Source organism: Pundamilia nyererei, unplaced genomic scaffold (genome assembly GCF_000239375.1).
Source record: "Pundamilia nyererei isolate P.nyererei 1_Seehausen unplaced genomic scaffold, PunNye1.0 scaffold00006, whole genome shotgun sequence".
Classification (NCBI taxonomy): Eukaryota; Metazoa; Chordata; class Actinopteri; order Cichliformes; family Cichlidae; genus Pundamilia; species Pundamilia nyererei.
The window spans coordinates 6835204-6852665 of NW_005187407.1; the positions used below are offsets into that span (position 1 = coordinate 6835204).

Here is a 17462-nt window from a genome sequence, read left to right on the forward strand (position 1 = left end):
CCCCTTTTTTTTAATAGAACTGTCTCTTGTGTTCCTCTGTGACTGTGTGTATTATTTACATTGGAGACTTGTATTGACAAAGTTTTTTTTGTTTTTTTTTTAATAAAGAATAAATTCTGCCAGAGCTATGCCCAGCTGGTAACTAACAATCTCAGTTTGTTGATTAACTGCATTTTTGCCCATTCTACTCACTTAAGTGGGCCAAAGATACCAGATGAATTCAGAACAAATACAAGCTCAGAATACAGTTATAAGGCCCTTATAAAGAAAGCCTTGCTTGTGATAGATCCTGAATAGATTTTTTTGGCATTTACCCATCATGCCTTGCCCTTCACATTTTCTTTTTACAACTGAAAGAGGAGATAGGCTTGAATAGATATTGATAGATAGTTTTGAATTTCTTGAAACAATATCTCCCAGGATGCACCAGGGGAACGGAACATCAAACCATCCCTAACCTCCACCCTGACTTTCTCTTGCTCTGCCTTTCTACCAGGACTGGACCGTCTTATCCTGGACCTTGTCGCTGCCACCCCATTACCCCACCCCACCCCATCTTAAAGTTTTCCACTGATGTCACCGCCTCATGCCAAACTATCTCGTCAGACAACAGAGGCTGAAACCAAAGACACAGACATGCGGCGTGCTACCTCCTTACAAAGCACTGTGTCAGGTTCTATACCTCGGTACACACACGTGTGACTCACTGACGAAATGTGTAGAAAAACGCTCCCCTGGGCTCTAAATACCATGCTGACATTTATACAGGCATGCTGAAAAGTGACAAAAAAAACAAAAAAACAAGCCTCACTTTTATAGTCTAAGATCAAATGGCATCTTGTGACAATAGGATTAATTGTCATATTCAAATCACTCTGCGCTCTTTATTCACAACTGAAAAGTGAGCACCCCAAAAGAGGGTCTGCAAGCCCTACAAGAGTGAGGCTGAATTACAAGTTGTGCAGGTAAATAAGATGACAGGACTGCAGAACATAAGGTCAAGGCGTGCTTTTCAGGGACAGGACAAGCAGAGTGTTGTCTTCCCTTGGTGTTTTGATGCATGGGGCACCGGGGGCAGACGCAGGACACAGCTAGCTGGCGGCCAAGCTCCGTTATCAGCCACTCACTCAGTCACTCACTCTGCTGGGGCCATTAATGTTTCAAAAAAAAAAAAAAAAGTGCAGATGGGACGCACAGTTGGAAGGGGTGTGGGTCTCAGAGGTCCAGATCAGCCGGTCTCAAAGGTGAGGACTGCCGCGAGCTTCACCGCACTCATACAAATCCTTCAATGTACTTTTCAGAGACACGCATTCTCGGCTTCTCAGCTCAAAATGCAGAAAACAAAGAGCGGAATTCAATCAAAGTTGTCTTTAGCCTCATGCTTTAGATGAGGAACTGCGTGCAGAAGCATTTCGCACATATTATAATTTACACATAGTCTGGCTTCAACAGCACCACAGGGAAGAGAATGGGTGCGATTATGAAAAGTTTTAACTGACCAAACTATAACACCTACATAAATATCACATCACACCCCCCCGCGCCTTATCTCAACCTGACACGTACAACATGCTACCTCTAAAACACATACTACTACGCTGTGTGCATACATCCACGAATATAAGACAAATGCACGCAAGTAAACAGAGTGAATGCTTAAAGTCCGCAAAGATCTTACAAGGCATGGAGGACATGCTGATTTGCACCGTATCAATGCAGGTTTTGAAGCTCAATAGTTGACTTTTCAAGATAACTCTATTGTGACTTCCTGGCATGATATGATGTCATCTTGCAATACTTTTAGCCCATCAACGTCCAATTTGCTTATGTCACCTCCAGTCTTTCCTGTGCAGGCTTAAAACATCTCACTAGGCCCAAACAGAAGCGGTTAACAGGTACTATGAACCTGTTTTCCAAGTACTTAAAACTAAATCCATGTGAGGTGTCATTGGTTTACAGTCTTTTGAAGAAACTTGATAAAAGATGAAGTTTTGCAATATTTAAACACTTACATGCTATATTCGTAACCAAAGATCAGGACAATAAGCTTAATTTGTAACCCAAACACTAATGTACCTTACCTTGTGTTACTATTTCTAAGTTTGTATGGACTGAACAAATCATCACTTTAAAAAAAAAATCATAAACATTTACATTTGCTATACATGCAAATGGATGGATCTGAAATCTGATACATTTCTTTTACTCAATGAGTCCTCTGTCTTTGTTGTTAAAACACAAAACATTTTGTAAACCACCCATATGTCAGTGTGGGTGTAATCTTTGTTTCCTTGGTCAGTGGGTGCTGTTAGTCACATCACTATGTTAATAACAGAGAGAATGACATTACAGTGCCGTGCATGCTGGTAAAAGGGAACAGTGCGAGTATGTGAGTGTGAACCCAACTGTGTCTTTTCACAGTATATTGGTAACGAGAGTGTGAAACCTATCTTCACACACATAAAAGCACACATACAAGTACGCAGGAAAAATGCGTTGACTATTTTTGGTCATCGTTGAAGGTAAAGACCTAAACCAATTGGAATGGGACACATTACTTTACAGATGTCTTGGCATGCTAGTCTAACCATATTCAAATTCTAACCCTGACACATAAATTCTTCCCATAAAATATGCAAAAAACGAGTTTATCAGAACTCAAATCTCAGTGATGTCTCAACGTGATGCTTTCTGATTTTCATTCTTCAATAAAAAAAAAAGAAAAAGACAGAATTAGGAAGTCTGGCCTGAACCTTGCAAAGGTTGAATGAATGCATGTGCAGGGGAACCTCGCAAGTATCAGAAAGTCCAAATGTTACTTCAACAAGCTTAAGCTCCTAAGAGATTACTCAGTTATAGAAGAGATCTCGGCAACGACTACCTTCAAAAGACCCTGTGAAGGACACTAAATCATCCCCACACTTCCACAGCATCTACAAACAATTATTAAGTACTACTCTGGGCATTTATTTACATGAACTAAACTATTCGTAAACTGTACACTCGCTGCAACACACATCTTATTCACTCACCCCTATCCTCCTCCACAAACCCATCCCAGGAGAGCTTTAGACTAATGCACACACACAAACAGACAACCCAGCAACCACTCAGCTGCGTTACCATTAGCTGCCCTGTTAAAGTCTCTCTTTTGTAAATTTTTATTGAACAAATTTGAGTTAATTTGTTTTTGTTTTTCTTTCTTTTTTTTTTCTGTCGGCTTGTGAGTTGGTGTGCTATCACCAGAAAATGACTGGTGAAAAAGAAACAAAAAAAAAAAAGTAATTCAAACAAATGTATAGAAAATTTAATAATTTCTTCTCCACTTGCTGCATTTGATCTGGCTCACATGGAGAGAAACACCCAGGAAAAGCAGAGGGACACAGAGAAAGGAGGGGAGAGAGGCTGAATCTCTGCCACATGGGTGAGAGAAAGACGAGGGGAAAGACGGAGGAGAAAAGAGGGGGCGGACGCACAGGAAGCACATTTGTATGCATTTCCTCTCATAACAGGAAGAGGCCAGTGGCTTCCCCTTCACAATGGCTTCGCTTCTGCTTCCCACCTCCTGCCTGCTTCCCTGGGGGAGGAGGAGGCGAAGGAAGAGGAGGAGTGGGGAGACAGGCACCAAAAACTGCTGGTTAGCAAACCAAACATGGCCATGTGAAGACACACACATGCACACACACACACATAGATGTCAGTCACCTATGGAGCAGCGAGATTTGACTTGAAACAAACACTTATCCCATTGTCAGGGGCCGAGCAGGAAGACACGAACTTACGCAAAAGGAATAAGAGGAGCCGAAGACCTTGGCTTGAACTTTGCCTCACAGCCAAGACGCTGTTAAGACAGGCATTACGACAAAAGAGGCTTTGTCCCACCTCTAATATATGCCGTGCTCTTCTCTCTCCTCAAAAACCCCACTCGTCATCCTATCACAGGGTGCACTGTACACCGAAGAGCGGGAGAGAGTGTGGTCCAAACGTTTTGTATCTTAATCCCACGTTAGTTAAAAAATTGCGTGTGAAAATTAATGGTGATAGCTTAATAATGGCAGGTACAACCATAGATGTCTTCAAGTCCACGCCAGTTTAGATTGTTTTTCTTAGCCAAGCAAGTAATTACATCTCAGCATGTTCTTGTTTATGCTGAAAAACCGCAACTGGAAAAGGATATACCCGCTGACTAAAAAAAGGGGATGTCACATTTGCAAGGCCCAAGTTAGTGGTCAGAAAGACAAAAATAACTTTGCTGTCATCCATTGGAAAGGGTATAAACTGTCAGTGTGGCACTGAGGCCGAGGCTGTATACTTTATGCAAGGGATGCTATTTTTACTTTTAGCAGATTTTCGCAATAGGAAAATAAGTAAAAACAGGGAACTAATTGGTTTAAACTCATTTCACTTTATCTACATGTGTGTCTGATTGTTCCGGTAATCAGTTCGGAAGAAAACCACATTACCCCATTTTTTATTTTTTATTTTTATTAATAAATGAGAACATTTTGGTGAGAGTGCAAATGATCTGCAGATTACGAGCTCATCTGAAAGTTATAGATGAAAAAAAAATGAATAAAACCAAGGCCAAATAAAAAGGCTGGTGTCATTAGCAACAAACTTTTTATGGTATGCCCTCTATTTTTAATTTTTTTTACATATCCAGCAAAATATGCTTTCATTAATACACAGATTTCTTTTAATAGCTCAAAAAGGGATGAATTCCAGAGCACACAAAGGAAAGGAACTATCGAAAGCTATAACATTGATGCTTTGTAGTGGGGAGAGTGGTTAGAGTGAAGTGACGAACTGGCGGATGAGACAAAAAAAAAAATGAGCGGAAAAAATGGGGGAAACAAAGTGAAGGTGAGAGCTTAGCGAGCCCACAGGTTAGCTGAACACACGATAGAAAGGAGCGCCACTCGGTGTGGTAAACGAACGAGATGGTAGAAGGTGGGAAACAGGGAATTAGAGGAGGGGTGCAGGGGTGAGGAGCTACCCTGTGGGCCTCATTATTTTCCTGCTGTTAATGTCACTCGCACATTTTCTCACCCTGGTACTGTTGATTGGAGGGAAGAACGCTTTGTCGTAGAAACAAAAAGACCCTCTTACTACAGCGACAGCGGTGCAGTTAACGTGGCTCTCTTCACCAGAGAGATTTTTTTTTTAAAAAAACACACCAAAAAACAAAGTCACAGCATTTTTAAAGCTTCTTTTGGCCGAGTGTGTGCTGGTATGGCTGTTGTTTGGGGGAGTTGGGAGATCCTCGTGTTTTACTTCCTGTCACTGATGACCTGATACATGTTTAACCTTTGGCCTCGGGTCCCTTCCCCCATGAAACCCATATGTCCGACACAAAGACGCACACACACAAACACAATGATTCACACAAACAAGTCATCCTAAATTAAGCCCACTGAGCAGACTGGCTGGAGAGGTAACACTAATTAGAGCCAATTGCAACAAATTAGTCGATGCACAACACGGGCTCCAGAGAGATAGATGTGTTTTTAGATGTGTACATGTGCATACACATATGCGTTTGTCACTGCTGCGTTAACAAAGGCTCCAAATGAACCGTCTAAGGTGTGTGCTACGATCGGTCTACGCCCATGGTGTCGACGCGTGCGGGCGCGTGCGCACACCTGTACGTTTAACTTGTGTGCGCCTGTCCATCTGTGCACGTTTGCAAGCTGGCTCAAGAGTCTGCTCTTTGTGAACAGCCCATGAGTTTATGACACAGGGGGCTCTTTCATGTGCCCGAGGCTAGGAGAGGGTCTGAGTGGTCGGGCGGCTTGGAGCCAGGGCTCACACACTGCTGCCCACTGTCCAGCACTCCGGGCAGCCAGTCAACGCCAGGGAGGCCTGGCCCCTCTGCCACTGCTCTTGGGAAGTGTTTCGGGGCCTGGAGGTGGCAGCCCAAAGTGGCCGCCCAGAGAGAGCCAGGCCCTGTGCCCAATATGATGGTGCAGCTGCATGGAGGGCAGGGGTGAGGAGGCACTAAAGCCCTGTAGGTGGAAAGGTAGCGTTGACAGCTACACAGAGTGGTGCCACTCCAAAGAGGGCTGCGTTAGAAAGAGTGTCATAACCAAGGAAATGTTACAGTCGCTCTATATATTGTATTGAAGGACAATGCAGGAATTGCACCATATCCTGTTTTGTTTTTTATGCAACTCCCAAAACTTTTGGAAATGAATATTATGGAAAATAACAATATATTTTATTTTATAACAATATTCAAACAAGATCGTAACCTGCTAAGGCTGTAGAAGGGCTTTCAGAAACACGTAAAACACTGAAAGTATGTGAAGAATGTGAGGTCAAAAGCAACACTGCAAAAAGTCCTCTGGTGTTTATTTGGCTCAGGCTCTGGGACATTTCCTCAAAAAGGAAGTGAAAATATGTAAAGCTTGAGCTTCTGGTTTTTTTTCTTTAAAAAAGAAAATTTAAGTTTCTGTGTCTGTCTCCGTCCCTGTCTTGTGATATCCGCCTCTTCAAAACACGGTGATGTCATTTTTATTTTAGGCTGTAGGTTTTATGACATTATGCTCCACAGAACATGTGGTGCTTTCCACATGACTCGATGATATAATATCAGGAGGAATCGAAATCGCTTAAAAGCAACAATGAGTACATAATATCAACGAGCACTCTATGGTTTTAAGGATCAAAACAACAAAATCCTGCGATATATTGATTTTCTTTTCCCAATGAACCCTTTCTCTCTCCTCAGTCTCTTCTCCTGCCTCCTTCTCCTCTCCCTGTAAGTGAAGCCCGGATATCTCAGGCATCGATTTCCCTCAGGTGTCCTTCCTGTCTCCCTCTTTCTCTCCTTTTCCTCAGGAGTCGAAGAGCCCGGGCCCATTCTTAGGTGGGATAAGAGAGGAGGGCTGAGATAACAGCAAGGAGGAAGTGTGGGTGCTGCTGAAACACGATAGTTTTAGTCCTCATCTAAAACTCGGTGACCTCTTCCTTGCTCTTTCTTTGTTTCTCTGCCTGTCTGTCCGTCTGGCTCTCTCAATAACAAACAAAGATATACCATCTCACATCCTCCATACTTTTCAAAAACTGTCTCTATACATGACTCTTGGTTACACTCTTTCTTTTTATGCTGCATCTGTGATTCTGAGAAACAACATTTCTGATGTGACCTTCTTCGAGTCCAGCACGCAAACTTTCTTACACACTTCCTATTATCTTCTTGTTTCTTGCAAACACACTTGAGCTTAGTCACGACAAGGGCCAACATCTACTTCAATTACTCCCCCGGCACACTCCAATCAATTCACCGAGCCACATATGACTGTTCGAAAAAAGCACATTGTGAAATGGCTCAGAAATACTATTGAGAATGTCACGCGGTGTAGAAGTCTCAAGCAGCATTGAAACGGATTGTGTTCAGAACTATGTGTGTGCTGGTGTGTGTGTGTTTGACCTGTGATCCGGGGGCCACATTAGCAACGTATGGATCCAATTGGGCTGCCAGGAAGCTGACAAAGTGTCAGTGGTCAGCTATGCCACAGGAAGTGATCGATTGTGGGCCTCAAGGGCAGTGAGAGAGCTCTGTCTCCTGCCTGAGACAGTAGTGTCCACAATTTATTATCCCAAGTCTCAAGTGATGCCAGCTGTCGTTAGGAGGATTCTTTGACTCTTAACATTGGTTGTTGACATTTTGTTTTAAATTAATGTGTATTATTCTAGGCAGAGGAAAGCTACAGCACTTCGACTGTTACTGATTTAGCTCGAGAAAAATAGCATTTCAGTGTTTGCGTCCCAGTGTGTCATTTCAGACCATCCCGAACCCTCTGTTTGGTTGTTTGTTTATATTTTCCTCCACCCTGCCTCACTGGTGGTACCACCCTCTGCCCGGTAATATTCCACTGGCAGGGAGCTAAACAGGGTGGCATGGTGTGAGGGCTTGGGTGTGTGAAGGGTGCTTCAGTTGAGCGTAGGCTGCACCCCTCAGACTTCTCTGCGATATGCAGAATGTGCTTTAAAAATCCCAACAGTTTTAAAGCAAAATCCATTTTAGGAAACACTGTACACTCCTCGTGTCCTCACACTGGATTGTTAGATTGAAGGGAAACAAACATTGCTATTCTAAGCCGATGGAACTCCTCCACCAAAAGCAATATCTGTACTTTCCCTGCAAGGACTGCTCTGTCTCCCAGCTCGCATATTGCCCAGACTCCCAGAAACCTTCATTGTTAAGAGCTATATGGGGTGTAGGGTGTTTCTCCTTCCTCCCTCCTCCACCCTTTTCTCCCCCATCCTCATACTCATCCATCCTCCCATCCCCCCGGGACTTACCTGTCTGTTGCGTTCATCCATAATCCGCGTGATCTGAATCTTTTTCCTCCCCATCGTCCCCGTCTCTTTCTTTCTCTCCTCTTTCTAAAGAACTTCAAGCTTTCTTCTCTCTTCTCTTTCTTCTTCTCTTCTCTCTCTCCCGTTTCTCTTCACGTTTCCGCTCTTCCTTTGCTTTGTCTTTTCTTCTTTTTTTTCCTGCTTTCTATTTGTTTCAATCAACTCAAAGATTCCAGCATCTGTACCTGCAAGACAGAAGGGAGGGGTCGGGGAGAATAAGCATTAAATGAAATGAAATATGGCAAAATACTGAGAGGGAAAAAAAAATAATAAAAGTGGCATCGTGGCAGCCACAAGGGAGGGTGAAGAAAGACAAAGAATCTGTCAACAATGTTGTGAGAACCGCTGTGTTTTTCACTGTCGATATCATGCAAATCAGTTTTTGCATTTTTTTTTCTTCCTAGGCACCGACTATGAGAGGAGACAGCACTGTCAGGATCTCGCCTCGTTCACAGAGAGTTTGACAGTGTTTTGGAAGTGCCGCTAACTTAAACGCTCTAATCACCAACACTGTAACATTACCTCCACACTGAGAAATACATTTTGTTTCTTCCCATGAAACTGCACTGTATTGACAGTGGAGCTGCCAGCCGCGACTTTTTTCTACTCTATCTGCAGCTCATCTCCAAAATGGCAGATGCGATATGCTAGGATAGTATACAGATGTAAAAAACGAGGACCGAAGAGTGTTGCCATGTTCTGGTAAAACAAAGCCTTTGTAAAAATAAGTAAAATGTGGCAACATAACAGTTTGATACACAATGGTTTCTTGGAGAGAAAAAAAACCTTGCATGTCCGGAAGATATCGGAGTAGCCAATAAACGCGTGCACAGTTTAATGTGTGTTCCAGAGGTGCAGGCCAGCAGCTGAAGCGCCGGACTGAATGGGCGGAAGAGCAGAGTTGCGCTCCGAAAAGTTTGCATGACTGAGCGACTGTGTGTGTGTGTACACGTGTGCATGTACATCTGTGTGTGTGCGTGCGCATAACTGTGTGCTCTTGTGTGAGCTTGGCTAAGCCAGAGCTCCAGTGCATCTCTCCAGAGTGCTAAAGTAGGCCAACCCAATCTATCTCAGGGAGGAGCAGAAGAACTGTTGTTGTGTTTTCTTTTGACAGTAGAGGTGATAACGTCCCTCGTTATGCAAATGAGCATCCCATTATTTAAGCTCAGTGCAATGCAGGGGAGCTGTCAACGCCGTCACATGAAAAAAAAAAAAAAATCCTCCATCTACCCTGCCTTTTTTTCTCTACTTTCCCCTTCTTCTCTCTTCTCTCCTTTCTGAACCAGATTTCCGGCACCTGGCAGCACAAGCATCAGACATTGATGTGGAAGACGACACCGCTTCACCAAAAGACATGTCAGTCTCAGTCTCTCTCTCTATCATTCTCTCTCTCTCTCCTTTTTCTCAAACACCCTTGCTCTTTTCCTCACTCTCTCATATTCTCTCCTTTGCGCACTCCTGCACACATACCTGCACATTGTAATGCACTTCCTTTCCTTTTTTTTTTTTTTCCCTCCTGCTAACCTGAATCCATGTATTTATTGAGTAACATGCACAAGAAAGATCTGAACCCCTCAGGTGAATGCAGCACATTGCTATGCACTTGACCTTTTTGTGCTAGAGAGTAGGACATTGATAATGAAAACTCATAATAGAGACATCCAGGGATGCAGTGGCTCTTAATGACAGACCAAGGCCTGTAGCGCAAGCAAGGCTGTAGCTATCTTTTCCATTTGCAGCATGAAATGCAGGCTCTGTGCTTTATTCACGACTCAAAATTTAGAATCCTGCATTATAATTGAGGCCTTCTCAGTGTATGTATGCGAAATTTAGTAAGTATATTACATTGTATTAAAGAAACAGCATTGCATTGATTTTTATGGATTTTATAAGATTGCCTGCCAAAAATGTCCATCACACAAAAACTGAAAAAAGTGAGACAATACAGTCTCAACAATAATGAAATGCATGACAAAAAACTTCCTGAGATGATGGTTTGGAATACACCCACTCATGGAAGAACTGAGATACGAACATAAATGCGTCATTTGGCAGTTAGGACAACAGCCGGACTGCACCATCATAATAATAACAAGATCTAAAATAACTCTGTGGCAGCTCTGAAGAGGCTATCCAAAACATTTTAGCATTGCTCTGTGCAAACACACCCATCCGTAGACAGACACACAAAGAGCTGCCCTGTGGAAGAAAACAAAAAAGGATGTTGTCAGACAAACTAGGATTACAAGCCAACACTAAGGCGCTTGGCACAAGACAGCCAGACAAGGATATCAATCAAGCCAGCGTACCTCAATCACAGGCTGACAGCATCATCCCCTCCCAGTCTTTGTACTCAACACTACCCAGTCCGGGCATCGCTCCAAACAAGGAGGCGTTACCTTCATGATCCCTGCCTCCTGGCCTGCACCTCCTCCGTGTTCCTCCCACAGCACGCTGAGCAGAGTTGAACCTCTCAATGTCAACACCCGCTGGGGCAACACCTTAGGCCTTACGTAACATTACCACTAAGATTAAGCTCGTGTCCTGAACATTTAATCCCCGCTTTTGGCTCTGAGCACCAGCCAACGCTCCCTGAGGTGAAGCTCTGCTGCTGCTTACCCCCATGTTGGTGCCTCTTAACTTCACCCAGCCTCCTTCCCCATCCCATCTTTTTCCTGCTTCCTTTACCTCCTCCTACACAACAACAACAACAACTCAAGTTGCCCCCCCCACTTCCCCTCCCCACTCCTGCCACCACCCCTCACTTTTCCTCACACCCACCCCCGTCCCTTATGGGTGCCAGGCAGCTCCTGGGTAAAAAAAACAAAAAACAAAACAAAAAAAAGAACAAGTGCCCACTTCCCCATTGCGTTCCCTTCCCCAGCGCTGGAGAGATCATCGGTTAACTTAACAGATTAGCAGTGAATCACTAAATCCAATTTAGCCTCGTGACGCCAAGACAGTGAAGTGGAGGGGAAAGCAGGAAATAAGCACTGCTTAGTGAACGTGGTCAAGTGGCACAGCACAGTTGTCCTTGGCAGGAATGTCTTGCAAGGCAGCGACACTGACATCTGACCTTGACAGGGCAAAGAGGATGAGAAAGAAACAAAACAAAAAAATGAAGACACATGGTGCAAGACAGCAGAAAAAAAAAACCAACCTAGCAAACTTGCACATTAAGCCAATTTACTAATCCCGAAGCAGGCAAATAGGGAATGAATCTGTGGGAGATGAAGAATAAACAAAAGAGCTCCGTTATACTCTGTAGACTTGTTGACTAGCGGTATGCCTGTATTCACACTAATGTGTGGTAACTGGAAGGAGGCCGGGGTGGGCAAATGCTAAGGTCAGAGGGCACGCCGGCACCGAGCGTGCTGAAGGACGACGGTTATGCCTCTGCCGGTTTTATCGTATCTTCGAGCTTTAAAGGTGACAATAAAAAGAGAAGAAGAGCGCTGGGAGAAAAACAGAGAAATGGAGAGAAGCATAAAGAGGGATCTTTTGAACAGGCACCAGGCCTCTCCAGGGGGAGGGGAAGAGCTGTGCCCACGACCCTCCCATCTGTTAAGCAGACGGATGGAGAGAGAGAGAGAGAGGGAGAGAGCCAGAGAGGGAGATATGAAGGTTGGGGGAGGATGGGAGAGATGGAGAGAGAGGAGCAATTCAGCACATAGATCTAATGAGCATTTTCTCTCTGTGTCTCAGAAGTGTAGCTGAGAGGACAATGAGAACATATACACTCAGTGCACCACAAGGCTTGATTCTAGGTCGCCTCTCCCAAGTGTTTAGTCACTAAAAACTAATATACAGCACATGGCACTTTTTCACATTCTAATAGACGTCTGTAGGGTGCTTGTTAATGTGGCTTTGTTATTGAGGACATACACTGAAGATGACTTCTTTGAATCAGGGGGCAACAAAAAACAGGAACTTTACTTTAACTCATGCTCAGGGCTAATTCATCATTTTGAAAGACAGTTTCAGTTTGTGTTTTTTTTCCCCCTTTTTCTGTGAATGAGGTGGATGGACGTGGCAATAAATAAGGAGAAATGAACACACGATCCACTTCCAAGAACTAAAGTTGTGCACAACCATCTGTTGAGATTATTTCTGCATTCAGAGAATTTCTGTGGGAAACGTAAAAACAAAACTGGGGCAACTGTAAATGAACTGTGTGCACAAGTGCAATGCCAGTGTCCTCCGTCCCTCATGGGAAATGTGGTTGTGAGAATTTGAAATAACATCTTACACTGCAGTAAGTAAACCTTTTAGGAGGTGTATGGTACATTTAAATAAACGCTCTCGTTTTTAAATAAACTCCCATTTCCTGGAAGACGAGGATAGAAAAAAAAATGTTTTAATACCATTTTACACAAAACAATCTCAACGTCAGTACACACTCGCGGTGCTCGATTTGTACGCGAGTTTTTCTGTTATGTAGGAAACTCTTTTTTTTGGCTCAGAAACTGTTTTCATTTTTTCAGTGTAGATTTTTCGGAGGTTTCTTTCTTGTGTTTTTGCTGCAGCTATGTGCATGTTTGCATGTTAAATGTGCACTTTGTGCATTTGTACTTTTGATTTGGAAATAGCAGCAGACAACACTTTATCTTCTGTAAGGCGAGAAGAAGGCATAACAGCAGCAGAAATGAGAGGCGGGGAAGAATCAAGCAAAGGAGCAAGTTGATGGCTAGGCAGGATGGAAAAAAAATGTGTATCAGGTCTCATTGTGCCTCTAATGTCATTACAGGCAGTGACTCCTCTATGTGGCACGCCACACTCCCCATCTGTCAGAGCAAGATAGGCAGGGTGACGAATGGCTATCACTGCCACCCCCCCTCCCTCCCTCCAGAGTCTGTATCTTTTTTTGAGTGAAGGGGGAGGCGAGTGACCTAAACCTGGGCGGTAGCCCACACGTAGGTGGGCCTCTATGGTTTTGAATCTCAGCAGATATTAGGGCTAATTTAACATGTTAGCAGCTAAAGAGATTAGCAACATGTACATCTGGGGATTAGAGTGATAGCGGTGGATCATCTTATAATGTGTTCATTCCTTTTTTTCTTCTTCTTTTTTTTTTCCCAGTGAGCATTCGAGCTAAACTTGAATCTGAGAGGCTGCTGTGTAAGTGTGCACGTATATGTGTGTTGGAGGATATGTCTTCACCTGTCTCTCTCTATTAGATCATGGTTTAGTTGTATCATTACCGAGACAGGGACGCTTTCTCATGTATTCTATTTTCAATCTCTAGGTGCCTTAGAACTGAGACACCCGTCTATTGATGAGGAGCAAAGTGAGCCACTAGTCTCTGATTGGCACAAGTTTTAGACACTCTCCCAGCAACTTATAGTGTGAGAGACATTATAGAACAAAGTAAATAAATATTTATAAATATATTTTAATAAGTCCTCAAGGTGACGTCTCAATTCCTTACCAACCCCACTTTAACTTAAAACCTAATACCTGAATTTCAAACTTCAAACTGATTTTTACAACAGCAGCACTGCCTGGTCTCGAACGACGGAAAGACGGGAAGTAAACACAGATACGCGGGGAGGGGGAAGGATGTGACATCAGCAGACATAGACAATCAAAGGTGCTGAAGGTCTTTCCTTCCCCAAATCGCAGGGTAAGAATTAGGGTTCAAAACTCAACTGCTACGCTCCCCTCTCATTTCCAGAGGTCGACAATGAGGACAAATGAACAGAAACCATGTTTTTCTCAATACGAAATACTTCAGGCCTCAGTTACTTCTAGTTCCTCAAAACGTGTCTCTTGGTTTTGTAAGGCTATGACATATTTTGAAGGAGTGTGGGGGCGGGGTAGGGTGAGGGGTTATGCAGGAACTCATGAATCAAAGCAAAAGGCAAAAAAATAAATGTTGAAATCATAACCTTTCTGTGACGCACCAGACGAAAACACTCACTGGTTTCAACATTTTTGAACAAAAGAATTTGTCAGGTTTGTTATGAGTGCATTTTTAGTTGTTCTTGGTTGCACACCCCCCTAAACTTTTTTTTTATTTTTTACTTTTGAACACATCTGAGCATCTTTTGTGATAAATGCATACCTGTGAGGGGAGTGTCAAAATATCCCCATGAAGAAAAGTACCTTGATGCGGTGAACGTCATTCTTCTTCTTTATTCATTCTCTGTTTACTTTGCTGTGGCTTTCATCACAGCAGCAAACTTTGCCAAACATTTTCAAATTAAATTAAGGCATTAGGATTATAAAATAATTTAGAGAGTGAATGTAAATTGGAGGACTAATGCATAAATGATGATGTGTCTGTTTTTCGTGTAAACTACAAGAAAGCTTACAGACATGTTTAATTGTGAAAGCGTTTACGGACGCTCCCACAAGTAATGTGTCTATATAATCACTTTTGCATTTTTCTAAAATTTTAAAGTATCACATTGATATGATGAGTGAATAGAAATGGAGGCGACAGTGTACAGAGGTCTGCCCTTCGTTTGGGCAGCTGTACGTCTCACTCAGCACCAGGAAATGCAGGCCTTGGGCCATCAGAGCTGCAACGCAGATAGGTAGCCATCCGTCAGAGCCAGTACGGAGACAGGTGAGAGCCATCTTTCCATAACCTAATGCTGCCTGCCCCAAGGACAAAATGATTTGACACGATGCGTCAACCCCTCTGTTTGAAAGGAGGCCAAGGGCTGTAAGCAGCAGCTGCTAGGCCAAAGGTAGATGAACAAACAGGCCCACACTAAAGCTAGGTAAAGCTAGCTCGACAACAACAGGGAGATGGACTGGCTGTTGTGGCTCAATTCTCAGCAGCTTTTTGTTTTTTGTGACTGTGACTTACGAACATCAGAGATATATAAATACATTTTGAGGACCGCGGCTCGCCACAAACATACTCTTGAACCAAGCTGGAAAAAATGGTATCAGTGAAAAAAGGAGAAGAGAAGAAAAAGCAGAAGCATAGGCAAGCCACATTTTGGAGAGGCCCCGGAAAGACTGGAGTGAATCACCATTTCGTACATTCAGTCTTTCCGTGGCTCGAGCATAAGAAGTGACAATGGCTGAATTAAAGCATAATGCATAGATAGAAGTTATATATTTAAAAAAAAGAAAGATTAGCTTAAAAGAGGTGACAAAGTACCCGACAGATCAGTGTACAGTGTGAGAGGCTGAAATTAGAGGTATCAAAATGGTTTTGAATATGGAAGTGGTGCTGATTGTGGCGATACACACATCTGATGTTTAAACACAAATAACTTCACTAGGTTTCACTTTATCATCACCACCACAGTTTCTTTCACTTCTTCTTCATCTCTCTCTCCCCCTCTCTCGCCCTTCAGTCAGCATTAACCACTGTCTCAACTCGCATGTTTCCACGTTTACCGAAGGACCCAGGTGCGACCAACTGCTGACACCAAAGGTACAGGAACAGAAAATTAATGCACACACGTGCTTAAATGACCACACTGTCACAGGACAAGGTCTGCGTGCACGGATAAGGAGTTACATGCTTATCTGGATTTAGAAGAATACAAGCAAAACCATGATGAACAATAAGCCAAATGTAACAAAATTGCAGTAGAAACCCTTTAGTGAGCACACCCAGCCCCCCACAGGAACAGCCGGGAGTCATGTCACTAAGAACACAAAGCACTGACATATTCACCCAATTATGTACTCTGCCGAGTATGACAATGTCTCGGGATGTTAGCAATGTTCTCCAGTCGGAGGGGAGGGGAGAAGGGCAGAAACTGTGTGTATGTGTGTTTTGAGTCAAGAGGTTTCAAACTGAAGCTAAGGCCTCATTACTGTAGGGGCTATGCTTACTCCAACCCTGTCTCCTAGGATTGAGGTTTATATATACAAGTAATTTCTAATAGTGAATACATTTTGAAGAAAATTTAGCCCCAATCATAAGAAAGAAATAGTGTCTGTTTGGCTGGACATGTCAGTAAAGATTTGAAAGTTAACCCGGTTCCTTTATTTATCTCAGCCGCAGAATGTAACAGGTCTTTGTCTGAAGCAGGCTTGTTAATGAGACAAACCTTCGTTTCCCTTGACTACGTTAAAGTTACTTCACCAGTCTGTTAGAGGACAGTGACTCATTCTGGATAAAACTCAGAAAAACAGTTGAGTACTTGGCACTCGCTTATCTCTACCAACACAGAGACGGTCATCAACCAAGGGACCTAAAACACTCACACAACAGCTGTAGCTGAACTGTATATGACACAGAGCAGCCAGCTTAATTTTAAACACATCATGCAGCCATTTCAAATTAAAAGTTCTTTTAATAGAAACAACCTATTATTTATTTACTTTGTTTAACTGAGGCTTTTATTGTGAACATGCAACAAGATAAACGTGAGAGACGGCCGGCCAACATTCTGGGTTCGGCCTTTGTTCCTGTCTGCGGCGGTGCCCGCTCAGCAGACACAGAGGCACGGCTTTAAATAGAGCATCCTCTTTTAATTGAGGAAATATTACATTAATAATTTTTTATGTGTATTTTTAGATACTAGCAAAACGTATCGATCTGGTTGAACAGAAAAAATGTCAGCGCCGGTTAGGAGCTCTTGCAGCACTCATAAAAAAATACAGTTCTTGAACAGCTAGATTTAATTCGCTCCACACTGAAAGCGGTAAAAGATTTTGCTCCAATAGGATATAATTTCTAGGGCGACACGAGTTGCTGACTTATAAGATACAGACAACTTCCCATAGCAGTCGCGTGCCCCAACTCTTCACCCCGCACTGTATCAAAGCCACACATCACGGTGAAGACAATCCACTGATGATTTCATCACACCCCCCACCCTTTAGTCTTCCTCTATGCCACAGTATTCTAATCACCCTAATTAAAAGCTTTGTTCATTTAGAAATCTCTGATGACAATTTGTTTCACTCTACCCTACAGCAGTGGTGGCTGTGAAGAGAGGAGAATTAAATTTGATCTTGTGACAGCAATTATTAAATGCTCCCTCCTGGCCTCAATTAAGGCCTTCAGGCTAATGCTAACATGGCTAACCCTCACGCAACTGCAAGGGGCCAAGTGCAGTTTTGTTCACCAACTTCATACTGTCACCCAGTTTGTTTGTGTGTACATATATATATATATATAT

At 43.1% G+C, this 17462-nt stretch overlaps 1 protein-coding gene across 12 annotated transcripts in view; it reads right to left on the reverse strand.

Annotated features, from left to right (window-relative positions):
- Window positions 1–17462, reverse strand: part of mef2cb (myocyte enhancer factor 2cb) — a 69111-nt gene that overhangs the window by 29362 nt on the left and 22287 nt on the right. For all 12 annotated transcript variants that reach the window (XM_013914443.1, XM_013914463.1, XM_013914458.1 and 9 more), the window contains one exon: window positions 8308–8549. In XM_013914443.1, coding sequence (XP_013769897.1) covers window positions 8308–8361 — 54 coding nt within the window. In that variant the 5' untranslated portion in view covers window positions 8362–8549. The remainder of the gene's footprint in view (window positions 1–8307; window positions 8550–17462) is intronic.